Source organism: Montipora foliosa, chromosome 6 (assembly GCF_036669935.1).
Source record: "Montipora foliosa isolate CH-2021 chromosome 6, ASM3666993v2, whole genome shotgun sequence".
Lineage (NCBI taxonomy): Eukaryota > Metazoa > Cnidaria > Anthozoa > Scleractinia > Acroporidae > Montipora > Montipora foliosa.
In genome coordinates, this window is record NC_090874.1 from 53,634,597 (window position 1) to 53,662,096 (window position 27,500).

General features: G+C 49.3%; 2 protein-coding genes across 2 annotated transcripts in view; one reads left to right on the forward strand and one right to left on the reverse strand.

Annotated features, from left to right (window-relative positions):
* Nucleotides 1–27,500, reverse strand: part of LOC138005773 (tolloid-like protein 2) — a gene marked incomplete at its 5' end in the record, with an annotated part of 31,745 nt that overhangs the window by 1,387 nt on the left and 2,858 nt on the right. Inside the window, one exon of the mRNA XM_068851955.1 lies at nucleotides 26,791–27,213. Within this exon, the coding sequence (XP_068708056.1) occupies nucleotides 26,791–27,213 (423 nt within the window). The remainder of the gene's footprint in view (nucleotides 1–26,790; nucleotides 27,214–27,500) is intronic.
* Nucleotides 12,659–13,291, forward strand: LOC138008782 (uncharacterized). Its single transcript, XM_068856082.1, has one exon. It carries the CDS (start codon nucleotides 12,659–12,661, stop codon nucleotides 13,289–13,291), a length of 633 nt encoding a protein of 210 aa, XP_068712183.1.

Here is a 27,500-nt window from a genome sequence, read left to right on the forward strand (position 1 = left end):
TCTTGCTGCTATGGTAACCAATTATGTCACATTTATGAGCTTATGGGTACGAATGGTTTTAAAGTAAAAGTATAAAATGAATGGTTCATTGTTACATCTCACGCACGTTGTCGTCAAAACCTAAAAAATAATTTGGTTATTTCACGTTATTTTGTTGAATACCGCGAAGAAATGCACGGAAATTTGTGCTGCACGTGCAGCGCAATTTTTGCCTTTCTTAACCAATAATATTCTTGATTTGTGGCATTGTCGTTGCCGTAATTCCTCCCCTTTTCCCTGTGCAATATTTAATTAAAGAGCTTCTGTAACCAACCGACTTTCAAGTGGTGCAGTGTGCATCAGGCGGTTTTACGGCTAGTTCAGTTTCAGAGCTTTTCTTATTTCAAATACATTTTGCCTTGATAGACATACATCACTAACGTGATGGATAGGGAGCATGTGGGGGGGAAGGGGAGGAGGGAGGGGCGAGAAGGGGGTGTCCTCTCGACGATGCCCCTGAGACATAATCAACGTGAGAACATGTGAGCCAATGGCACGACGTGTGGGTGACCCCTCAAATGGTCTAAATGACCCTCCACTTGAAAAAATTAACTGGAAAGCTGCAGTTCAACATCACCCAACTCGGTGCCTTCTATTTTTGTATAACACGTGCCACAGGCAACCCAGTTTACGCTCGTGGAGCGGGGAGTTCTATCTCGTTCACGTTGTACCGTGACAATGTGGGCGACGTATTGGCACGAGCGGTTTCAGAGTAAACAATTTGGAATGAAAGGTTTGCATTTGTACGCTCACGTTGTCGTCAAAAACATTTGGGGATTTCACGTCGTTGTTGTGAAGAGCAACTCAAATGTCTGTGGTAAAATGTGTGTCGCACGTGTATTTCTTCTCTTTTAACCAATGATGTTGTTTTGTGGCATTCCCATTGACGACCACGTCCCTATTCTGCGCGCCCCAAACGTGCGTGCGTGGAAGCAATATTGAAAATTCAAAGTCGGTATTTTTTAAGGAATAGAAAAGGCTCGAGGTTTGGAAAGAACAACCCCTTAGACGAGGAGGGACGCAGAAATAAAGGCTTCATGGAGAGAAAATTTATTGAAGCTTCCGAGCTTATTAGCTTTAACTTTAGAACTAAAGATATGCAAAGATCATGATCATCTTTGTCAGTCCTTTTTCAAAATTTTGTAGACTAGTTTCTGTCTTTTTCAATATATGTTCAAGACAGCGGAACCAAAACAACGAAACAGAAATAAACGTCTGAGCTGTGGGATTGAGGAGAAGAGTACCAAATTAAATTTGCCATTTTAAAGCAATAGAATAGCGGGGATGCGTGTTAATGACGCAATGGACCTTATTCGCGCGGCGCCCATATTGGTCATAGATCAGTACCAAAGATCTTTTAAAAGTTGAAAAAGCTTCAAATCAAACAAATTCAAAATAGCGCATCTCTGTCTCTTCGAAAATGTAAAACCAAAGGGAAGAAATACATTGCAGGTGATCTAAAATCAGACGATTGTGTAAATAAATTAATACATCTTGATGAAGGGTTTAGATTATTGAGAAACTTGAGAGGAGCACCTCCATATTTTGAAAAATGCAGCAAGGACTCGTTTGCTATCATTCGCCAATTAGGTAATTCCTCGTGGTTCTTTTCATTTTCTGCAGCAGAAGCAAGGTGGTCACCTCTTTTGAAAATCCTTGCTAGACTTGTAGAGAAAAAAAAGGCAACTAATGATTAACAATATGACCTGGCAACAAAAATCAGACCTTACTCAAAAAAGTAGTACTATGGGGGAATATAGACCGGTTTTGAAACAAGCGTTCTGATTGGTTGATCCCGATACAACGAGGCTTCTGATTGGTGGAAATTTTTGGGGTCCGCCATTATCACGTGCACACGTGAACAGGATTGGTTGAGACGGTGGGTCAAAGTCCATGTGACGTCATAATTGGGGGACATCACAGAAAGTATGTTTGGAATGTGGACCAAGATCCGGGGGGAACATCAGGGTCCAACACCTAGGGTTCACAAGATGGCGACCATGTGGGTCGGGACGGGACGGGTCGGGTCGGGTCGGATCGGGACGGTTCGGGTCGGTTCGGGACGGGTCGGGGACGGATCGGGTCGGTTCGGGACGGGACGGGACAGAGAGGTCACAGAATGAATTGATTTTCTCGAATCATAACGGTTTAATCAAATGCAAACTTAATTTACAAACGGGAACGTATGAGGAGACCTGGTGTCTAACCTCGTCCCTGAAATAAACAATGGTGTAGGAATCCAGAACCTACTACCCAAACAAGTAAAAGACACATAACAATATCGATCCTACAATTAAAGGCGAGCCCTCTTTTGGATGGCACAGCATCAGAGTGACGGGGTCCATGAACGGTTCAGGTTGTAGTGGAGCGGGTTCGGGCAAGGTTCTTAATTGTTGAATAAGTTTCTTCTCACGCGGTCCACGTTTGGGTTCTGGGCGATTTGGGGAAAGTATTTGTTCCCCGCCACGAGCAGACTGGTCCGACAGTGAGGACATTGCCAATCCTTCCGTTGGTGTTGATTCATGTACCCGTACTGCGTGGCCAGGAACGCGTAGAGACACCGGTCGTGCATCCTCTGCTTGCAGCAAAACATCTTCATGGGGGTGGATCGGTGTCGGAGTCGGCGCAGGGAGCCCAGGTGTCGACAAATGGTTGCAAACGTCAGATGCTCCAGTTTGTGCGGCTCGGTGAGATAGTACTCGAAGCAGATCACGCATTGGTTCTCTGCTTCGAATTGTTTCTGCTCTCGTTCTCGTTGCTCGGCTTTCTTCCGCTCGAGTTGCCGTGTCTTTCTGAGGATCTCGTCCTTGTTCTCTTGGTATATCTGGTATATACGGTTGAGTCTTTCTCTGGCCCTTCTGGCTTGCAAGCGCGTGACGGGTGGCATATTGTTGAAGCATCACAAACAGAATGAAGAGGTTTAGAATCGCACGCTCTTATAAGAGACCCTGATGGGTCATGTGATAGGTCAGGTGACTTAGAGGGGGGATGGGGGGGTACCCCTCCAGGAAAGGTCTCTTCTTGAAAACGAGGTCCAAAGAGGTCTATAAGAATCGAAGCGTTGGAAGGATCGTCATTCTTGTTCTTCATGGGCGATTGTTTGTCTGTTCCTGGCGATATGCGACGAGCTGAAAGAGAAGAAAGAGATTCACGATTGATGGTCAGTGTGATGCATGTGGTCATCGGTCGGGGTCACGGACGACGAAACAACAACACCAACGCTGTTCCGACAATGGGGTTTACGGGTCCCATATTTAACATCTCGACTCGGCAGAAAGACAAAGACAAGGAGGTGGACGATGTGGAAATGAAGGCAGCTGTCCGTTGGGCGGAGAAGGCCAAACCTACAGGGCAGTTCCTCGATGTAGAGGATACTAAAGAATGGCCATGTGTGATCTGTGGGGAAGATGATACTGAACTGAAGGTCGACAACAAAGTGTCAGAGTTTGTCCAAAAGTTAAAGAAGGAATTACCCCAAGGCATCCAAGGCTGTACTATCAAAGCAGATCTCTCGGTGGAGATGGGATGTTGCCACCAAACCTTACACGTGGGTTGCTTACTCACATGGTGGTTGACCCGAAGTCATTGGACCTGCCCTCATTGTCGGGAGGTTTACCTGGAGGGTAACGAGAAGCAGAACTACCCGCGGTACGATGAGCGTCAGGACATCATCGTCCAACAAGTGTATGATGCCGTGACCCGGACCATCTGGAATCTCAACACAGATCCCACGGACGATGAGGAGGATGAGTTTGAGGACGACAGGTTTGAGTTTGCCGATCTGTCGGACGATGATTTAACCACACTAGAGGGACTGTTGGGACGTTGACATTTTGTTTGTTTTTTAGTGAGGTGGAACATTTGATGGAGAGGGAGATCGCTCATCAGAGTGAACGTTTTCTTCGTTGGTGGGATTATCGTTTTCCTCACCGTCAAGTCACGGAATGGCTGCGTGCCAGAAAAGAGACACAATTGTATTATTATCGAAAGTACCTTGGTGATCGTTCGTTTACTCGTGTAAGTTAAGTTAAGTTAAGAGGACACCGTTGTGAATTAAAAAACATGTTTTTATTTTTCATTGGCGGTTACATTTGTGTTCTTTAAGAAAATAGTTCAACTTGGGTAGAGGGAACGTCTTCCAATGGGCAGGGCGTAACGGGGTCCTGGGTGTCTGACTGGCTAGCATTCTTTGCGTGCGTTCGTGATTGATGTAACGCGTGTCGTAAGACAAGAGTCGCTGAGACCGCATCCATTGGACGAAATGGTAGCATTCGACTTGAGGGCAATGCAATTGTAAGGGATGCTGATGTCGTCCGCACGACCCGACGGAGAGACGGGGTAGATCGTCGAATTTGGGACATCCCCATCGTTCCAAGTCTAGATGAGGAATCTGCCAGGTATCGAGCCATTGACCTTCCATGCCTCCTTTGTGAGCCACGAGGGTTCGTTGTGGGGTCTTGAATTGTTGGTAGAGACGCCGGACATCGACCAGGAGTTCACTGGCTACATGATAGCTTTGTCTGGGATAGTAGGGAAGACCATGGACGTACTTGGAAACGTAATGAGCGGTACGTTGATCTTTGGCCGAGAGATGGGGCCATTCCACACAAGGTTTGTAGTGGATGGATCCATAATGGGTTCCAGTATGGTCGCAGTACCCCAGTTCTCTAGGTAAGATTTGTCGCCCACTGCAAAAATATTCCAAATCCAGGACGAAGCACACGTCATCAAAGGGGTGTGTCGTCTTCGTCGTCTTCGGAGGAGGATTCGGCGGAGGACCAGTAGTCTTTGGTGCGCCACCCTCGTTTGGACCACCAATGGTTGCGCACGTCTGGGTCGGGGTCGTCAGCATCGTCGAAGATGTATTTGCACTCTGAGCACACATTAGCATCCGGTTTCCAGGTCTTTAAGGCTGACAAGGGGAGTCGGTTCTTTTCGTACTGACAACACTTGCACAAGTAACGATCCAGGAGAGCGTCTATACGTTTGAGAAGTCGTAAGGTGATGGGATCGTTGTCTTGTTCTGTTTGCGTGGCTGCTGCCTGAGACATGCTGTGACAAATGGAGAGAGCGGAAAGGAGCTTCGATTTTTTATGAGAGTGTCCACGTGGGAGACACGTGAAGATCAAGCACGAGAGGAACACGTGCTACGGGTTATAAAGGACGGTGTCGTGCAAGTCAGGTTCTCATTGAACACCATGAGTACGTCGTGGCAATACGGAGGTGTGTCTCCCGCTAGGTATCCTGATTTCAGTAAGAAACCGACCAAACGAGGTAAGAAGAAAGACGATGTCGTTCGTGAAGCAGCTCAACCGCCTGCCAAAATTTACAAGGAAGCGCGTGAGAAAGCGGCCACCAAACGAAAAGAGGAGACTAAGAAGAAGAAGGACGACGAATTGAACCAAGCGGCTCGTGAGTTGGATGCTCTGTTAGCCTCTGTACCACCCGAGTTGCCTTCGTACGAACAGGTGATGGCCACGATGCCTCTCGAACAGAATGCAGATCCACCGTTCGTGGTATCCTTGGCTGAAGGTAGGGTGCACCATGACGTGCCTTTTGATCCTGTCCTACACGGTCCTGAACCACCCTGTACGACTCCTGAACCACCACCACCACCGGTGGTGTCACCCTCGTCGTCCCGATCCTCACCGCCTCCATTGACCGGTCCGAAGGACGTGCTGTGCCCGTTTCATGCCACACCGTTGACAGGTGGCTTGACCAAGAATGGGGCTCCGTACCTGTACTGCCGAGATTACGATGGAGTGTGTCCTTTGTTCGTGATGGGTGCCGATCGAATCCAGACTTGGATCGATGCCATCGAGGCGCAGCTGCATGAGGATGTCCGACGAGGACCCTGGCATTGCTACCATCAAGAGAAGGCGCGTTTGTCGCGGACGGTGAAACCAGACTCGCCCAACAAGGATCGTTTCTTTTTGGCCTGTCGGCAAGAGGAATCGTGTAAGTTTTTTCAGTGGGTAGATCTGGCCTGGGGCAAGACGATTCTCAAGAGGCGTGCCGAGGGTTACGATCACGATACGGTCCAACGGATCTCTCGGGAAGAACAGGAGAAGTGGCAGAAGTATCAGATGGACCTAGAGAGGAAGAAGTTGTTCGGACCGTTGCCGGATGATGATCATGCGTACCTCAAGAAGAGGATGGAGAAACGGGAGGAAGAATGGTGCCGACGATTGGAACGGATCCGTCCCATCACACCAGGATTGCTGAAATCTTGTTTTTTTGATTTGAATTTTGATCAGATTCGTATCGATTCCGGAGTGTATAAAAGTCAACAAATGTGAAAATGTTTAAATAAAACAAGTGATGATGATGATGTCGTGTGCTCAATTGGGGCGTCGGGTGGTGAGGGTGGGTCTGGAACAAATCGTACGTCTGCCTTATCGCGAGTACGGACGACGTCTCCGTTGGTCGATCTTGACCTGGATATGTCGAGAATTGATGACCTGTCTCGAAGGAGACGATCAATGGGACGGATTGCCCACCCAAGAACCCGTGGATGCCATAGCCACGTTCGCCGCTCTGAAACGCAAGGACGACTATAAATGGCCTCATTTTGTCATGTATCTGACCTGGTTGACGCGAACTCTGGGACCCGAGAGAGCGTACGCTACGTGGCAGACGTTGGAACAACGGTACTTGAAAGACCTGCCTAGTCTCTTGGAGTTGACCGTCCGACTCCTTCTCACCAAGACATGTCGAAGCGGAAGAACCGCCGCCGTGCTTCCGGCGTCACCGCCTACACGGACCCCGGCACGCCCGGCGCTTTAGGCGGCGTGGCCCGCTATGCCAAGGCCCAAGGGTTGTCCTTGAAAGAAGCCCGAGACGAATTGCAAGGGGAATTGGCCTACACGTTACATCGTCCGGTTCGTCGACGTTTTCAGACGTCCCCCGTGTTGGTGTTCCACAAAGACGATCAATGGCAAGCCGATCTGGTGGAGATGCAACCTCTCAAGAAATGGAATGGTGGAAATCGATACCTCTTGACGGTCATCGACGTGCTGTCCAAGTATGCCTGGGCCGTTCCCGTCAAGAACAAGACCGGGGTGGCCGTGACAGAAGCGTTTGAGAAGATTCTGCGACAGAGTGGACGGAAACCGTTGCGTTTACAGACGGATGCCGGAAAAGAATTTTACAATGCCCCGTTCAGAACCATGTTGGAACAAGAAGGCATTCACCATTTTTCGACGCACGGGGATGCCAAAGCTTCGATCGTCGAACGTTTTAATCGTACGTTAAAACAACGCATGTATCGTTATTTCACGGCGCGTAATACGCGAGTGTATGTCAAGGTGTTGCCCCAACTCCTCGACGGGTACAATGGGAGTCGACATCGGAGTATCGGGATGGCGCCACGCGACGTGACGGAGAAGAACGAAGGCGCGGTGTGGTCCACCTTGTACGGCAAACGCCTGAAACGGCGTCCTCGTCCCAAACTCAAAGTGGGCGATCGTGTGCGACTCAGCAAGAAACATCGTCCGTTCAAGAAAGGGTATCTGCCGGGTTGGACGGAAGAAGTGTTTGTCGTACAACGCGTGGTACCCGGACCCGTGGTCACGTATAAACTGAAAGAATGGGATGGCACGCCTCTCGAAGGTAGTTTCTACGAAGAAGACGTTCAGAAAGTCACCGTGCCCGACGAAGCTTTGTTCCGCGTGGAAAAGATTTTGCAACGACGTCAACGCCTCGTGAAAGTGCGTTGGTTAGGTTGGCCTAAGAAATACGATAGTTGGATTCCTCGTTCTGCGTTACGACATGTATAAAAAAGATACAAAAGATGTAATAAAGATACCATACACGATGTCTCGTTATGTGACGTTGTCGAGTCATGTTCAAAAATCCGAATTCCCCGACAATGGTCCTTCCGAATTTAAAGTCCGTCTGCCTAGAGATCATGCTTGGCAGCAGGACACGGACCGTTGGGAAGTGGGATTGAGTGGTGTCTCTCTGCCTGACATTCCACCACCGCCGCCACCACCACCTTCGTTCCCCGAAAAGATTCTGGTTCACGAAGCGTACCATGGCATAGGTCATCCAGAGACATGGAATAAAGAAGGATACGTGTGTATGTTTTACTACGTTACCACGAAAAAGAATGCCAAGGGAGAGATTCATGTCATGCAGAGTCAGCGAAGGGTGATCTGGTTGTCGGAACTCACTCCATCTGAGACGGGTGTGGACTTTATCAAACAGGTCATGGATCTGATGCAACAAAAGATCCATCAAAATCTGAGCCCCGGAGAGCATCTTTACATAGGCGTCCCGGACACGAGTCAGACCCCTCCAAAGACGACGCGATACAACACCATGGCCAAATTTGTATGGAAGGGAGACCAATTGCTTTTGGACAATTCACTTGTGTACAAGCACGGAATCAATTCTCAAGGTTCGCCCTACAAGTATTTTGGATGGGTTAGCGAACTGGCTTTCCATATGGGATGGTTGACCAAGACGGGTCAAGGAGATCGGCCGAATCACTACAAGAAAGGACCCAATCTCCTCATGGAAGCGATTGACGAGACCGCCCCAACACCGGATTACACTCAAGAAAGGTTTCTGGATGGGTCCGGCTTTACAGGGTATACAAGCGGATTTACCAAAGAAACTGGACCGGTGACCTTGATCACGGAAGGTGCAGGATGGGATACGTTGTATAACAATGCTCATTTCATGGTGATGGCCAATGCCTTCAACTGGCGATTCGTCCGTCTGAACGAAGCCTTTGCCAGACTGAAACCCACACCCTTGGCGAAGCAACCGATCGAACGTCCTCTTTTCGTCTACGTCAATTTAGTGGAAAGTCAATGGTTGGAGGAGTCGTACGACCAACTGTTGCGCACCGTCCCCTATAAAAGCGGGGGTGCCTGGTGGGAACCACCACAGGTGCATTACCATCGCCTACGCGGATCTAAGATCGAAACGGTCCACGTTCGTGTCAAGGAAATCGACGGGCGTCCCGTGGCCTTTCCTAAAGACAAAACAAGTACTCTCTGTCTCCATTTTCGTCGTCGTCGTCATGAATCGGATCGTCGTACTCAGCGATCCTTCGAAAGAGTTTCCGAATAATACACCGAATGCCTTCAAAGTACGTTTGCCCAGGGTCGTTCACTTTGATGGAGAATGGGAGGCCGCGTTGGCCTCCATCTCTATGCCTAATGAGGGGATGGATCTCCGGAGCTACTTGTCATCGGACGAGGTGATAAGCACTAAGTATCATATGAAGGATTCGGGAACCCAACCCGAAACCATAGTCTTGAAGTCAAGTCAAGTGACGAAGACGGCGCTTATCCAACGCAATGCCGTCATTGTCAATGGTGTCGGGTTCATGAAGGAAGTCGTTCAGGAACTCAACCGACAGATGGTACTGGAGTTAATCAAGGCGAAGTTGGAGTATGTGGAAGATAGTCAGCGCCCTACCTTCCGATGGGAGGGTGAGACTATGATCATGGAGAGGAAGAAGGTGGCCGACGTGGGGTCCCTGAGCCATGGTAAAATGACCTTCTGCATTGATATCGACTTGGCCCAGAAGATGGGATGGATCGAGCAAAGGACTGTGACTTCTCTACTGAAAGTCTGGGTCTTGGGTGTTAATCTCGAGATGAACTTTCACGAAAAAGACCAGAAGAGACTCTATCGACAATTGGTCACCGAATTACCCAAAAACGCTGATTGGACTCCTAATTACTGGCAGGTGAAGGAAAACAAGTTGTGTCTGAGTCAGACCGTAGAGTGGCGATTCCTACACTTGAATCACTCATTTAATCGAATGTCCACTCAACCATCGCGTACCATGCTCGTCTACTCGGATGTAGTGAGTAGTAATATTGTCGGTGACTCAGAGCATCAGTTGGTCCGGGAAGTGCATTACACCCAGGATGGTTCGGGTGTCATCTACTTCGAGCCCACCCACATTCAATGGATGTCTATGCGCCGTGCAGAATTGGATGTGATCGAGGTCAGTGTAGGTGAGAGTACTGGAGAACTGGCCCGTTTCGCTCCTGGAGGGAGAACCATCGTCACCTTTCAGTTCCGTAAGAAAACATCGTAGAACTAGCGTGACCTTTCAGTTCCGGAGGAGACCACGGTACGTATAAAAACGACGTGACACTGTCGGGAGGTCATCATCCTCCTCATCATGCGTGGGGGTAGTCTGACACGGTATCATCCTCCGTACCAGCGTGGAGATGGTGCCACCGAAGAATTGATCAAAATTGCCTCGCCCGTCTTGATGAACGCCATGCAATCGGGACTTCAAGCGGCGGCTAGTGGTCGTCCGTTGAGTGACGTCGGAGGTGTCGTGGGACACTCATTGAAACGTGGTTTGAAACGAAAAGCGGGCGCTTTGGCGAAAGTGGGTGGACGGTATGCCTATAAAAAAGCCAAACGAAGTGTGGCGTCCATCTTTAGACGATAATGATTCACCGACCGATGGTCGTCCATTCACGGTTGCGTCAACAACGCGCCTACCGTCGACGTCAGTCTGCTCCTACTACTATAAAAGGCAGGAACCCCGTTCAGTACGGTGGTTGGTTGATCCCGCACCTACCGAGAACACGACGACCTCGACGTAGAAGAAGAAGAAGACGATGAGTCTGGAACTGTTTACCATGCCGTCGACGGACATCACGGTCGATTCGTACCGGATGATCCCGTACAGTGCTGCCATGACGGGTATCGTGCCCATCACCTTTACCGTTCCCGGTTTGGACGAATTTGTGGATTTGGGACGTAGTTTTTTCGAAATCGAACTGAAATTGAATTCGGCGTCCACCAACGGTATCGTGGCCGATACCAATGCGGCTTCGGATGCCACCAACACCAAGTTTGTGTACGTCACCAACAATCTGGCCCATGGTCTCTTCAAACAGATCAATCTACGGTTGGGCGGTGTCTTGATGAGCGAACAGACCGACACGTACATGTACAAGGCTTTCATCGAAACCCTCTTGAATTACAGTCGAGATGAAGGCGATACGTTGTTGGCCCCTCAAGGTTGGGTGAATTACCTGAATGTGGAGGAACAATTGGCAGCGGCGGGAGGCGACGACGACATTTCCACCACCGCCGGATGGGCGCACAATAGTACGAATGCCTTGAAGACGGCTACCAAACTGTTTTACAGCAATAACAAAGCCACCATGATCATGTATCCTCATCTGGCTGCCATGCGAACGGGACGTTTGTTAGTCCCTCGCGTAGAAATGGTGATGGAACTGTTTTGCAACTCGCCGGACTTTTTTCTGTTTGGGACCAAGACCAGTGGCACCGGGGTCAAAAGATACGTCACGTTGGGTGCAGGGGATATCAAAGTCACCTTTCATCTATGTCGCGTCAACCTGAATGTCAGTGTGGGTAACGAACTGATGGCCAAGATCGATGTCCGAGGTCAAATGGCAAATTATCCTATGGTCAAAAGTCAGATCCGAACCTTTTCGTTCGATGGCAAGACCACGTTGTGGACCGAAGACCAATTGTTCACAGGCCGTCTTCCCGATCGTTTGGTCGTCGGACTGCTGGATAGCAAAGCGTTTAATGGGGATTTGGAATATTACCCGTATGCCTTCCAAGATTTTGGAGTGAAGAGCATCCGTCAAATGGTGGGCGGAGAAGAATATCCCTACCCGACCTTGGAATTGAATGGCACCAATACACGGAAAGACTGGTTGGGCTATCAACGTGTCTTGGAAGCCAGCGGTTCCCTGACGAATCATCGCCCTCACCTGATCCAGCCAGGAGATTGGGGCTACGGCAAGAATTGTACCTTGTTCATGTTTAACAATGTGCCTAGCGGAAATGCCGATTCACCGTATCATCGAAATCCCAAACAAAAAGGCAAGCTGCGTCTGGAAATCCGATTTAATGCTGCTCCCGACAAGAACATCACCATTTTGGTGTTTGGCGAATTCGAAGACAGCTTTCAAGCCGGTACCAACGGAGCCGTCCTGTATCAAAAGTACGAGTGAGCAGAAAATGGAATTTGTACCCTTGAGTGACGTCACCTTACGCGCCTTGGCCTTGGACGATCCGGTCCTGAAACGCGTCTTTCATGGCGTCCACCCCTCCGACGGGCTTCCATCGCGTCCACCCCGTACGACACGGGCCGCCTACATTGTGAATACGGATCCACGAGGGGAACCGGGTCAACATTGGTTGGGACTTTGGACGGAACAGAATCGGTGCGAAGTCATGGACAGTTACGGGCTCCCGATGACGACTTACCGTGCACCTGATTTGGAACGATGGCTCGAAGACGAATGGGATGCCGTGCAATGGAACGATCGGACCCTTCAAGCTTTGAACAGTACCGCTTGCGGTCATTATGCTTTGATGTTTTTGAAAGAGAGGGTTCGGGGACGTACCATGTCCGAGTTTGTGCAAACCTTTTCTCCCCATGATTTTGTAGCCAACGATCGAAGGGTGGGTCGCCAAGTACGTCGTCAAATCGTCCAAGAGGTCAATGCCTTACCCTGCCTTCAAAGTTGTACACCGCATGAACCGATTCTTCTACATTGATTAATAAAAAAATTTATTTCATCACTTGTCGTGTCTTTGTTTTATGTAAGGGTATAAAAAAGATAAGGTGCAGTTCGATCGCCGAGGAAGGATGATACGACAACCCAGTAGTACGATGATCGTCGGTCCCTCGGGGAGCGGCAAGACACAATTGACCGAAGCGCTCTTGACGGAAGGTGATGTCTTTGAAGGAGGTCGGACCAAACCGTGTCATTACTGTTATGCCGTATGGCAACCGCGTTTCGAACGGATGAAAGGTCGTGGGATCCGATTTCACGAAGGGATTCCCGACATCGATCATCTTCGACAATGGTTTGGAAAAAGTGGTGGCGGGATCCTGGTCTTGGACGATCTCATGGACGAAGGTGGCAACGACAAACGCGTGTTGGACCTATTCACCCGAGAATCGCATCATCGGAACATTACGGTGTTGTATTTGTGTCAAGACTTATTTCCACCCGGCAAGTATGCCAAGACCATCTCCAGGAATGCCCATTATCTCTTCGTGTTCAAGAATCCTAGAGATCAATCGGGATTTCGGGCCTTGACGTTACAAGCCTTTCCCGATCGATGGCGTGACGTGCTTCGTCTCTTCGAGAGGTGTACGCAACGCCCGTACGGGTATATAATGATGGACCTTCATCCCGCTTCAGACGATCGGTACCGACTGTTCAGTTGTGTGACACCCTCGGATGGTCCGACTCAAGTGTGGAAACGTGAATGAGTAGTCCAGGATCCCCGTTTGCCCATTGGGATCCCTCGGACTATCAACGTGCCTTGACAGAGTACCGACGACAAACTCCTTCCACACCTTCCAGTCCCGGATCGCCGTTTGACCAGTTTCAATTTGAACGCAATCCCTCTGAATATCAAAAGGAATTGCAAACGTACCGTCAACAGCAACAACGACGGAGAGCTAAAGAACGCGCGGCTCGTCGACGTCGAAGACAAGGAGGACGTGCTTTGGCTTTGAGTGAACGTCTCGAGACCGCCCGACACATTCCTCTAGGAACCCGTTCGTTCTCTGAACCCAGGATGGCTTCTTCTTCCCCAGCGGGTGTAGGGAGCAGGACACCGCGTACGTCCCCGGCTGGTGTGGGGAACACCATTCCCAACATGGCTCCCAGAAACAGTCCGGCCGGCGTCGGAACACGAACCCCCAACAGTACGATTCAAGAGTTTTTGGAAACGTTGGATCAGGGTCGTGTGCCGACACCCGAACCCAATGTTTTGTTGGAAGAACTGGGTCTTGGTACCGGGGGATTAGAGACCGATGGGTTTGTAGCCCAACGACAACTCATGATGCGTTCTCTTTTGGACGGGAGTATCCCCGTCGCTCAGAGAACCCAGATCCAAAGAGACTATGACATCTCCGACCAAGATTTACAAGATTTTGCCGCCAGTGGTCCTTCCAATCGTCCTACCACTGGAGGCAAACGCCCGCGTCCCACGACCGGAGGGAAACGCCCGCGTCGACGTCCTCTTCCAGCAGGTTCTCCTGCAGGTTCCCGTCGTCGAGGTAGCGGTGGCGGTGGTGGTGGAGGCGGTGGCGGTGGCGGCGGTGGCGGTGGCGGCGGAGGAGGCGGTGGCGGAGGAGGCGGCTCTCCTGGCGGAGGAGGCTCTCCTGGCGGAGGAGGTTCTCCTGGCGGAGGAGGAGGTTCTCCTGGAGGGAGTCGCCGTGGAGGTCGACGACGTTTGAATCAGGACGGACTTCGTCGTCAAATGGATTTGTTATCTCAAGACGCCCGTCAACGAACGGATGGACGTCGTATCCGGAACATTACCCATACCAACACCGTGACCACAGTCTACGAAGATGGCGGTACACCCACCGTCCGACGCACCTCTTCCCGACTCAGTAACCCATAAAAGGACATGCGCAACGCCACGATGTCAATCATGCCCAAGACCAAACGGCGACGACGGAGACGAGCCCCACAACGTGGACGCGGTCTCCTGGCGGTCCTAGGCAAGGCCGCGGCTGCCGGGTACACATTAGGAAAAGACAAGAGGTATAAAAGGATGGGTGCCAAAGGAGTCACTGGTCACTATGAAGCACCCAAGTATAATTATGGCATGATGAAACGGATTCTCCAACGAAAACCTTGGGCGCGAAAAATGGTGATGGATCGAATGATGCGTGGGGATCCACGTCCTTTGAGGGGACTATAAAAGGATAGTCCACATCATTCCATATGTCTACCATGGCACGTCAACGTGGTGGTAGTCTTTGGTGGGGCCCGAGACGGGTACGCCAACGTCGACGTATGATGGCACCCGTATGGATGCAACGAGGCGGTAACCTGGTGATGATCCCAGTGTCACAGCCCCAACGAAAAGGACGTCGTCGTCGCCGTCGACGAAAACGACGCTCACTTCGCGTATAAAAAGAAATTCGTCTCTTCCTCTGGATCGAATATCATGTCGTGGCGTATCCAGCGACAACGTCCGTTCCTACGGAGTGTTTTGAAAGAAGCCGATCATCAAACACGTCGAGCACGACTTCAAGCTGCCAATGCCGATCAAATCAATGCCGTGAGTGAACTGGTGATGAATGCACTGCGAGGGAACATTCCCATCTCGTCCAAGACGGTAGGACGAATTCGACCCTACGAAAAGGTCATGGAAGACATGGCCCGCCGTAAACATTCTATTAAAAAGCGACGACAGATCATGATGAATCAAACGGGTCGAGGTCTGTGGCAAGGATTGAACACCGTCTGTGAACGGTGTCTATGTCCGCGATGAAAGCGTGTCGTCATCAGATTCCTGGTTGCGTTCGTGCCCAAATACCCTATCTCGGTTGGTTTCTACGAGATCTGACCCGATTGTCGGGAGAGGACCGTTTACGAAAACTCTACTATGCCGTGGATCAGATGATTGAGGCCATCCGTCAATTGGCTCGAGAGATTGTCAAGGGACGTCTGCCTTTGTCCAAGTACACCCTACTCAAGATGACCGAGACCCCACGAGATCGAAGAGTGTTACGGGCCATCAGTCGTCCCACCCATAGCATAAAAGCCCGACGAAGGATGTTGCGCCGACATTTTCATCGAACTCGATTCTGGGTCGGATTGCATACGGCGTATCATCATTGTGTCAAGGAGCATCTACAACATGGACGATGGTTGGTGTGATAACACGTGGACGCAAGGACCTCGTTCGTTCTGTGCCCTACAGGATCAGATACGGGGGCTTCGGCATCGAGTCCGAGAACAATGCGACATTGTCCGTCAATTGACCGATCAGTTGCAAGAACGCAATCAGAACTTGGAGCTTGCCGAACAAAAGATGGGGGTCTTGCAAGAACAAGTCTGCGAATTGAATCGACATTTGGAACGCGAACGCTACGAGAAACAGAACCTCTACTATAAAACCAGGGAGAGACGCGACGATCTCAATACTTCACGATGAGTGAAGTGGAGACCATTCCAGGATTTGAAAACAAAGTGTTGATCGATCCTCAACGATTACGTCAACTCGAAGACGTGTACAAGGAACGTCTGACCGAAAACCTGCCTTTGGCCAAAGCCGCTCGTATCGCCGCCAAACAAGAAGCCGTTCTCATGTCGGATCAGATTCCTCCAGGGATCAAAAATACCTTGGCCAACTCTCTGGCCGACCAAAAGAAACGGTGGACCAAATCCGTTCGACAACCTATTGGGTTCGGACCGGATGCCGACGACGAACGCGATGTCGAAGCCGATGCCTATGCGCAAGGACCCTTACACTCCATGTTGACGCAATTGGTCAAGAAAAAGAAAAAGAAGGACACACCCGAGACCACACCCTCGGTACCCCCTAAAGCTAAAAAACGACTTCGATTCATCACTCAACCCAAAGCAGCCCCACCCAAAAAGAAGAAGAAAAAGTCGCCCCCCAAGACACAGGTTCCCTCCGTCGATTGGGGACAGCTTCCATTTCAAGGAGATCCCAGGATGATGGGAAGCAGCGTGGCCGACTATGCAGAGACGACCGCTCAATCGGTCAAAAAAAAGATTCGTAAGAAGACATCAGGTCGCCGACGTCCCACCGAAACAGATAAATTACAACGCCCACCCGGTTGGTTGGATTTCGATAAGAAACTCAAACGACGTTTGGATGGCGAGGACTACTAAGAGACGGCGACGCCAGCGACGACGACGTCAGCGAGGTGGCAAATTTGACGTGCAGAAGGCTCTGGCCAAGACCGGGATCGAGTTTCATTGGCCGGGCTATCAGTACATGGGTCCTGGCACCAAATTGGCCAAACGACTCAAACGAGGGGATCCTGGCATCAATCGTTTGGACAAGATTGCCAAGACCCACGACATGGATTATGCCAAGGCCAGAAACTTACAGGACAAGTGGAAAGCCGACGACAAGATGATTCGGGCTATCAGTAACCTCCCAGGCAAAAAGAAGAAGACGGAGAAAGTGGTCAAGAAAATCATGCAAATGAAACGTAAACTCAAACTTTAATTTGACAAACATTTTTGAACGAAATTTACGATTGAATATTCTTGTCCGACGACGGTAAGGACCGTAAATGTCAATAAAAGGTACAAAATAAAAATGTCCCGTCTTTTGGTTCTTCTTGATCTGTTTTTCCGGGTGCCACAGGGGTTGTCTCCGATAACGCCAGGCTTCACGAAGGGCATGCGCTGTCGCACAACAAAGTAACTGCCCATACAGTGCAACCGCTCTCAGGTGACGCCGTGCCGGGGGTAATTGGAACTGCAATAGAAATGAAAATGTCCATCAGTTCCTCTTTTCATACGATAGTGACGAAGACGCCATATCGCTGCACATCTCCATGACCTCCTCAACCAGTGTTGGGTGGAACAACATATATCAAAAAGAGCCGCATGGATCTGGATCTGGATCTGGAACGAATGATAAACGTGTCTAGATAAGCAGAGGCCAACGTCTCCGCAAAATCACATATCCTCCCACATATTGAAATCGAAATGCCCCATCACCCCCGCGCACCATCCTTCGACGACGCCAATACGGCGGATCCACATAATAATCATATCGAATCTGGTACTCGTACTCGTCGTCGTCGTATTCGTCGAGTCCAAAGGTAGCCCACGAGATACATGGCATGACGTCCCTGTTGTACAATCCATAAGCCGCAATATACTTGTCGATACGTTGCAAACGTTCCACCATCGTATATTCGCCAAACTCACAGACCCCACAAATACGTGGACAAGATCTAGTCTTGATCAGCAACTAAAACATAAACAAAGAAAGGCCTGTCAAACGTTCCTCCAGTAACATGAATCGAACCTCGGGTGTATAGGGTCGTCTCTCGTGCACATGAAAGCGACCACTCCACGTACAAAAACATCGGTCGGCACGGACCATAATCTACGAAAAATCCACAGTACATCGAGGTGTTAGTTCCCATAAAACGCGCATCTGATAACGATCATCATTCCACACGAGGGTATAAGATCTCTCGACCGCAGACGATTTTTCCCTACGACGTTGGTAGGTCCCCTGACAATGTCGTGCATGCTCCTGTGGTGCTATGTTCGTTCGTTGGTCATTGAGTCGATCAAGACAATACATACATGTAATGGGTCCATACGAACAACAAGGCGAATCCCAAAACGTGAACCCTTCCCCATTGGCAAACACCGTCATGAACTACAAAAGAATATGAACGGCGCCATTAATTTGTTGTCGATTGACTTCGTCTTTAATATCTGACCAGACTCGGAAATAAACAAGCTCTTGTTTGGAGGTACGAGGTCCACTGTACGATCCTAAAGTAGGCAGACTGCACCAAGTCTAAACAGAAAAAAAATGACATCCACGTTCATAGGAGAATCGACTATCGGCGACGACGGCGACGACGAATACGCCCATGAGTACCGACCGCCCTCCATAACTCTGCTATAATGTCCAGTTCTTTTACCGTCCAACCCCTCTCCAATGAAAAGCGAGTGGTACATCTAAGGATACACCAAGTCTAACGATAATAAAGAGAACGAAACGTTCGAATCAGTATCCCGTCCCAATAGAGACCCGTACCCCTAAGACGAAAGCAATAAGACGTACACGATCCGTATCCATAAGAAGTACAACGTCCAGGCGGAGCAAAGTCTGGAAAGATGGACGGAAACCATGGTCCCTGTCAAGGAAACATGACGGCACGGTTACCATAATAAGGAGATTCGTGAAAAGTATATGCAGATACACGACCACCCGAATGACAACGACGACGTCCGTAGGAGACTTTCAACCCATCACATCGACAACGAATGAGACATCCGTAACATAGACAACGAAGGTGATTGACATCCAAACGTTTCAAACAATGAAGGCATGTAGCGGCAGTCTCCGTACAACGCACACTCCGCATACACACCCACTTGATCCAAACCCATTGTTCCTTCGGCGGGTACCCTTGACGGGCCCTATGTTCCTGCACCACCATCTAATCAAAAAAAAATAAAGACCTATCTCAGAATCTCATTCACATAACGTTGCCTCCATCGAAATTGCTTCATTGTTCTCGGAGGACGTGCCCGTCGCCACATCCAATAACCATTCCTCCATACCCATCTCGATAGCCTCTCATCCCCAAACATATCCTCAAATTGACAAATCACCTACAAAAGAAAAAACGATCTATCTTAGAATCTCCCTCAAATAACAACGCCTCCATCGACGCTGCTCCTCCGTTCTCCGGGGTCGTCTCCGTTGCCACACCCAACGATCCTCTCTCCATACCCATTTCGAGATCCTCGCATCTAATGTTTGCTCCAATCGACAAATCATCTACGAAAGAGAACAAGATCTGTGGGTCCAATTATGTCCCTGACACAAATAACACCAGTCCCCCAAATCATGACGACACGGTGGAAACCCATAACCCACGTCACAGGTACAAATCAAACATCCCGGACGACGGTAAGAATGGTATGAAAGCGCACAATTACAGTCCCATTGTCTACACGTCAGTTCCACATAACTGCAACGACATTCCCATTCGACCTGATGATCGTCCGACCTAGTGACCACCATGACCTACAAGAAAACAACGACAATGAGGAGATCGAAACGGCATACACAAAAGTTCTCTCCTGTAGACGGGCCATCGACACCAACGACACACGACCATCCCTTCTGGACGACGAGACCGAAACCTGCCCGTACAATACCGATACCCCGGACAACTCATCACGCCCAAAAGACAATACCGACATTTCATGCGTCGGCTTCCCGCAGGATTACCCCCAGGGGGAAACCGTCGGCACGGTCCGCATTCAAAGACGATAGTCGATTCTCCTACGTACGTCGCCGTCATCTAAAAGACATCAAACACAATAAACGAATCTATCAGATCCGCTTCGATTTCCACCCAATACAAATAACCGGTACGTACCGTGCCATGTTGAGCGCAACGTGGTAGACGGAGTAACTCTTCGTGAATGGGTTCCCAACGTTCCCTCCGGTCCTTCTCTCGTTCCTTCTCCTCCTCTCGATCTCGAGTCTTCAATACATATTGACGTACTTCAGGAGGCAACAAATCCCAATACGAAGCCTCGTCTCGGGTCGCCGGAGTCTTCTTGGTAATCCGGCCTTCTTTTCGCCAACGGCCATTCTCTTGCTTGACCCAAACCTCTTGCTCATACTCTGGGTCTTGCTCCACCTCCATAGTACGTCTGGCGACTGCCATCTCCAGCACACGTCTCTTGGGTTCGGATGCCATGACTTTTCTGAGACTCCTCACTCGATCGGACTACTTAACAGGAATCGTTCCACCAATCCCCGTGCTCCTAAGGGGTCACATGACTCTCTGGGGGATACCCCCCCATCCCCCCAGGAGACCTATCTCGCTCCGGATTGGTCCATCTAGGGTACACGTCAAGGTCTTTCAAGGTGACTCTTTCTCTATAAAAGACACACCGTCTTTTTCAAGCAAAAACATCTCATCATGGATAGTGATAGTGACAGTGACTTGGTTGAAGCACTCGACGAGTTTGAACAAATTGGAGGTGCTGCTCCAGGACGTTTCGTCTTTGAAAGACTCCCTGTGGTGGAACGACGTAGTGTCCGTCTCGGTGTTCGTGAACGCGTCTTTCAACTTCGCCCTCGACAGATCGGAGCGTTCATCCCCCGACAACGTCTGACGGATGCCCTCGTGCAAGGTCTTCGTACCGCTCTAGATGACTTAATCAACGATCAAGACATTCCCGATGGCGACCGCATTTACATCGCTCTATCCTCCAATCGTATCGCCAATGCCTACAACGGTTGGGGACTGCGGGCCGGAGAATGGCGCGCTCAAGGTCCGCGCGTGGATGCTTTACTTGGGAATCTTTCCCACATGCTCAACTCGAACGAACAATTTGAAATGGACGATTCCTTCACCCTCTCCTTCGTTCACGTACGCGGGGCTCCCACCGGTTCCGGTTACAAAAGAAAACATTTACCAGGGCATCAAGCGTCGACGCGTCTCAGAGAATTCAAGCGCTGTGTCTTACGTGTTCCGCAGGATGACCAGAATCTATGCTGTCCACGTGCCATCGCTCTGGCTCGAGGGGTCCATCAACATCGAGACGATCCTCGACGTCGCCGACAATGGACCCAATGGAACCATCGTCGCATCACACGAGCGGCTCAAGAACTTCTAGAGGAAGTCGGTCTTCCTCCTCAACCCTGCGGTCCCGAACAACTTCAACAACTCGTCACCGCTCCCAGTCTTCAAGACTACACCCTCGTGGTCGTAGATGCCAACCGCGCTTATGCTTGTTTTGCTTACGGTCGCGGGGGCACATTGTTAGGACTCTTACACGAAGACGGTCATTACGATGCCTTATCTTCCTTACCTGGTTTCTTCGGTCAAGATTACTTTTGCAGCCAATGTTTCCAAGCCTACCATCATTTGGGTCAGCACGCCTGTCGTAACAATCGAACCCATCATTGCGGAGCCTGCTTGCAAAACGGATGTCCTGATTATACCGAGGCCTACCGACAGTACCGCTCGGCTCAGACACCCTGTATTCTCTGTGGACGTTCTTTCTACGGAGACACGTGTCTCCAATCCCATCGGACCAAGACCCACGCCGGTCAACCCGCGGATCCTGAACATCCTTCCGTCTGTGCCACCCGTCGTCAGTGCAAAGAATGTCACCACACGTTACGTGGTCTCAAAGAGATCCGAACTCATCGGTGCGGGTATCGGAAATGTTCGTGCTGCAAGAAACACGTCGACGTCCATGCCCATCGATGTTTCTTACAAGTCGAAATGACCCCCGCCGAAGAACGACGTTTGACACGACAGCGACTCTCTTTCCAAAGGATCCTGAACCAAGGACTGGCGCCTCTCTTAGAAAACGAGGCCGCTGGCTTGCACGCTTTCCTGGCGGGCGATAACGAAGACGACGACGAGGAGGACGATGAGGAACCACCCTTGCACGTTTTCTTTGACATTGAGAGTATGCAAGTCGAGGGACGTCACGTGCCCAATCTGGTGGTGGCCGAAACAGAAGACGACGACGATCCTCCCGTCTCGTTCCAAGGAGATGACTGTCTCTTTCATTTTCTGGAATGGTTAGAAACCCTCACCGAAAACGGAATGCGACCCCTAACAGTCATCGCTCATAATTTCAAAGGGTATGACAGTTATCCCATCATCGATGAACTCCACCGGCAAAAGAGAGACCTGGACCAAATACGAAACGGTGGGAAAGTCCTCCAACTCACCTACCCTCACGAACACACGACCATACGCTTCATCGATTCGCTCTCCTTCTTCCAGATGCCGCTGAGCGATTTCCCCAAGACGTTCGGGCTCACCGAGCTCAAGAAAGGATACTTTCCACATCTGTTCAACACCCCCGAACATCAGACGTATGTAGGCCGACTTCCCGACAAAGCCTTCTACATGCCCGACGGCATGTCCGTCAAGAAACGTCGCGATTTCGATACCTGGTACGACGACCAAGCAGCACGACAAGTCGTCTTTGATTTCCAAGCCGAACTCTTAGCCTACTGCCAATCGGACGTGAAACTCTTGAAACAAGGATGTCTCACGTTCATGCGGGATTTTCAAGCACGTGCTGAATTCAATCCCTTTGAGCAAATGACCGTCGCCTCTGCCTGCAATCGCTACTTGCGTATGCACTGTATGGAAGAAGAGACCATCGCTTCCGAACCTCTCCTAGGATGGCGAGGTCGTGTCAATCATTCCCAAGCCTCCATGGAATGGTTGACTTGGAACGAACACCATCTACGACAACGAGCCTACCTGGCCCTCTCGCCGGAAGACCACGAGAACCACGAAGCCCTAGCTCGTGCCTACGGACAGTACGACGCGTATCATCCCTTGCATCGTCAACGTATCCAGCATGCTCGGAACGAAGGCGAGTACCGCATTCCCGGTACCCGATACACGGTCGACGGTTACGATGCCGATACCAAGACCGTTTACGAATTCTGCGGGTGTTTCTGGCACGGATGTCGGACTTGTCATCCCCAACGCACCGACGTACATCCGACCTTACTCGATCGCACCATGGACGAGGTCCGTGCTCTCGTCGACAAGAAACGTACGTTCCTCATCAACCGTGGGTACCAAGTCGTGACCATGTGGGAATGTACCTGGAACGCCCTCAAACAAACCAACCAGGACATCAAAGACTTTCTAGCCCGTCAACACCTCCAAGCCCCCCTGGAACCACGCGACGCTTTTTACGGAGGTCGGACCAATGCCGTACGTCTCTACGCGCACGTCGACGAGGAGAAGGAGGAAGAGATCCGATACGACGATTACACGTCCTTGTATCCTTGGGTCAACAAGTACGGCACCTATCCCTTGGGACATCCCACCTTCCTCTACGAACCCGACACCACCGATCTCTCGCCTTATTTTGGTTTGGCCAAATGCACCGTCCTTCCACCCCAACGTCTCTACCATCCCGTATTGCCTTACCGCAGTCACGACAAACTCACATTTCCCTTATGTCGTACCTGCGTCGAAGAGAACATTTCCAAACCTCTTTTGGAAAAGACGCATGCCTGTCATCACACGGACGAAGAACGTGTTCTCGTCGGTACCTGGTGCACCCCCGAACTCGACATGGCTGTACAGAAAGGTTACGTCATTCAATACGTCCACGAAGTATGGCATTTCGATCAGCAACGTACGGGACTCTTCCAATCCTACGTGAACACGTGGCTCCAAATCAAAGAAGAAGCCAGCGGTTGGCCCGAAGGATGTACCACCCCTGCTCAAAAACAAGCTCACATCGATGCCTACTATGCTCGGGAAGGCATTCGTCTCGATCCCACCAAGATCGCAAAGAACCCTGGACTCCGAGCCCTGGCTAAGATGATGCTCAACTCCATGTGGGGCAAGTTCGGGCAACGGATCAACAAGACTCAGGTCCGAGAATTCACCGAACCTCAATCGTTCATCGAGTTCCTCGACAGCGATCAACACGATGTCCGTTACGTCAGTTCCCTGACCGAAGACCGGGTCGAAGTCCATTACAAACTCCAAACACACGATGTCCTGCCTTCACCCAATCTCAACATCTTCATAGCCGCCTTCACTACCTGTCATGCCCGACTCCGTCTCTATCGAGCCCTCGATCATCTCGGTGAACGCGTCCTCTACTTCGACACCGACTCAGTCGTCTATCTCCATCGTCCTGGCGACCCACCTTTGGATCCTCCACGAGGCGCTTATCTCGGCGACTTCAAGGATGAATTGGATGCGGGCGATCACATTGTAGAATTCTGCTCGGGCGGTCCTAAGAACTACGGTTACAAGACCAAGAACGGACACATCGTATGCAAGGTCCGCGGTTTCTCCCTCAACGTCGAAGGGATGACTCAACTGAATTACGATGTCTTGCGTCAAAACACTCTGGATGAATTACATCGTCCTCTAGACCAACCGCGTACCACCCGTGTCACGCAATCTCACACCATTCAAAGAAATGCCAAGACCTACACCTTAGAAACCCAACCTTCTCACAAGGATTACCGGCTCGTCTACTCCAAACGGGTCCTGGATCCCACCACGGCCCAGACCTACCCTTACGGTTACGAACGGTTCACCGAAGAGGATCTGGATCTTGCTCAAGTTTTGGCTGACCTATTTGCTTAAGGGACGAGTCGACACCAGGTCTCCTCACACGTTCCCGCTTGTAAATAAGTTTGTTTGTTCATTAAACCGTTGATGATTCGAGAAAAACAAAACACTAGTTTGTCTTGATGTTCCCCCCGGATCTCGCTCCACATTCCAAACATACTTTCGATGATGTCCCCCAATTATGACGTCACATGGACTTTGACCCCACGTCTCAACCAATCCTGTTCACGTGTGCACGTGATAATGGCGGACCCCAAAAATTTCCACCAATCAGAAGCCTCGTTGTATCGGGATCAACCAATCAGAACGCTTGTTTCAAAACCGGTCTATATTCCCCCATAGTACTACTCAAAAAGACCCTGTCACCTGTACTGGGAACTTCGAACACATGGTACAGCTCTTTGTAAAGGATGTGGTAAAGAGTAATCATATGCCTATTGAAGAAACAGTGCTGACTTCTTTTACAGGATTGAGTTCCAGCAAAGGAGATCACCTCACATGTATTATTTTGGGTATCTAGTCGCATATGAGAGCCCCCTGTGCTGTTATACCATTATCCAGCTGTTATATCACGCTGACTAGTGCATAAAGGGAACTGGAATTTTCATATTTAATGGTCCGCCATTACTAACTTTAAAATCTTAAGAGAGCTGGATCGAGGAAAAATGACGTCAAAGACTCGACAGTTCAAGAATGCAATATGTGTGGACGCTGATGAATTAATATGCAGCACTGGAGTTTCGGGTTTTCAGACTTTTCAAATCGTGTTTTGCATGTTTACAAGTTGAAATTTCAAGCTAGTGAGTAAATGACGTCACTTTCCCTAGATCCAGCCCCCCTGAGGTCCAATCGGTCAGTTTTGAACGTGAGCAATGGTGGACCGTGAAATCCAAAACTTACACTCAAAATAAACAGTCTTTGGATAAAAATCAAAGCTCAAAATTTTGCCAGTTAAGTTTTAAGCAATCACACTTTTAACATCTGAAGAAAAAAAGGAAGTGGTTTTTTGATCGTAGTAAAAAATATCTTAGAGGGTATATCTAACATTATCTGGTAACTCCCAATGGGAAGATTTCACCGTCCCTTTTTTTCAAAGACAATACATGTTGATTTAAGGCTCAAAGAAATGCATTATGTCGTTTCCATGGCAACAGTATTTTGGAGGAAGATGTGATGTGAGTAAGCTTTGATGGGTACCCTTAATACCCTGGTCAAATTTCGTATTGATATGATTACCCTAACTACATCAAAGAACAGATTGTGTTTATTTGTCGCCAAGCGACGAAGGCAAATTTGGAAAACTTTGAAAATACAAGTGAAATTAAAATCCTTAATTGCACGAGGGCACATTGCGATTAAATGTTTATCACAAACAGGGCAAAATTATTGAGAGAAGCCCGTTCAGTGCCACGACAAATGCATGCCGGACAATCAACACGCTCCCATTCGGTTAAAGTTAAATTCAAGAAATCGATGCTGTCAACAGAAACATCGCTTAAAATGTATTTTATATGAGGACAAAAAAGTAGTTTAATCTGGAAGAAGATTCTTTTATAACTTTACTTGCTCTGAATAAGCAACGTCAACCAATTAGGATCAAGAATTATGCTCTCTTGATTACCAAAAGTGCCCTAGTGATTAAGGAAAAATGCTCTCAGCCAATCAGTTTTCCAGTAATTTTGCCGCGTATATGATAAGTGTGAAAAATGGGGAAGCTATTTCTAGGCTCCTTAAAAGATATCTATTTCTTGGAAATTTCCAGCAGAGTTTTGGTAACTAACTCAACTAGAGTTCTTCTCGGTAAATTTCTCTCATACTACTTTCAAGGTAAAAGAAATGAATTTTCGGAATTTGAAAAAAAAGAAACCATCATGGCATCGGCTTAGATTTACAATATATTTTAGACGGTCTTAAGGCAGTGGTGTACCGTTGCCAGGGCAAAAGTTGGGGACTCGCAGCAACCCCCAAAGGTAGTCTGACAATAGTTAGTGAAATATCAAACCGCTTTCCTGCTAAAGCACCGACAGTGACGTCACGGTAATCCTTTTCAATTGGAAACCCACTTTTGATTGTGGAAAACCCTTTCGAGCCTCGTTAAACGTATACTGTTCCTAGATACTTACCGGTGTATGTTGCTGAAAACCCTGTGTCGTTAAATGTTCGATCACTTTCAAATTCCACCCACATGTACCGATCACTTGAATAAACTGTCGGAGGTCTGTTGTCCCCGCAAAATTCACCCAACTTTGGCGAGTCTTCAGCGCTGCCATCCCTTATTATGACGTGATCACACGAACAAGACTCCACACAGCTTTCTAAAATGAATGTCGAGAACTCAAGCCGGACTATATAACCTTGCGGAACAGAAATAATCCACCGACAAGTCTCGCTGTTTGGATAGTCAGATGGATAGTTTGGACTGGAAAAACTGCCGCTCGAACCAGTGAGAGGCACGGCATTCGGATTACATATGGGAGGCTGTGAAGTTACAGGAGGCTGTGAAGTTACGGGAGGCTGTGTAGTTACGGTCGGCTGTGAAGTTACGGCTGAAATGAGAAAAAAGTTGTTATACTGATGGTGGCTTTGGGAGGGTCAGCATTGATGCTATATACCCTCTCGATATACACAGACACCTCCTTACTCTCTGGTGTGAAATTACATGAACTTGACTCACCTCTAACTTAGAAATGTGATTTAAGATAACAAAAAAGAAAGAATCCTGAGTGTCTTTCCCGTAGATCTCAATTATCAGGAAGAATCAATTCTATGTTAAACCCCAATTCTTTCCTATACTCTTAATATATGGCAAGCAATTGTCAGACTAAATGAGCAT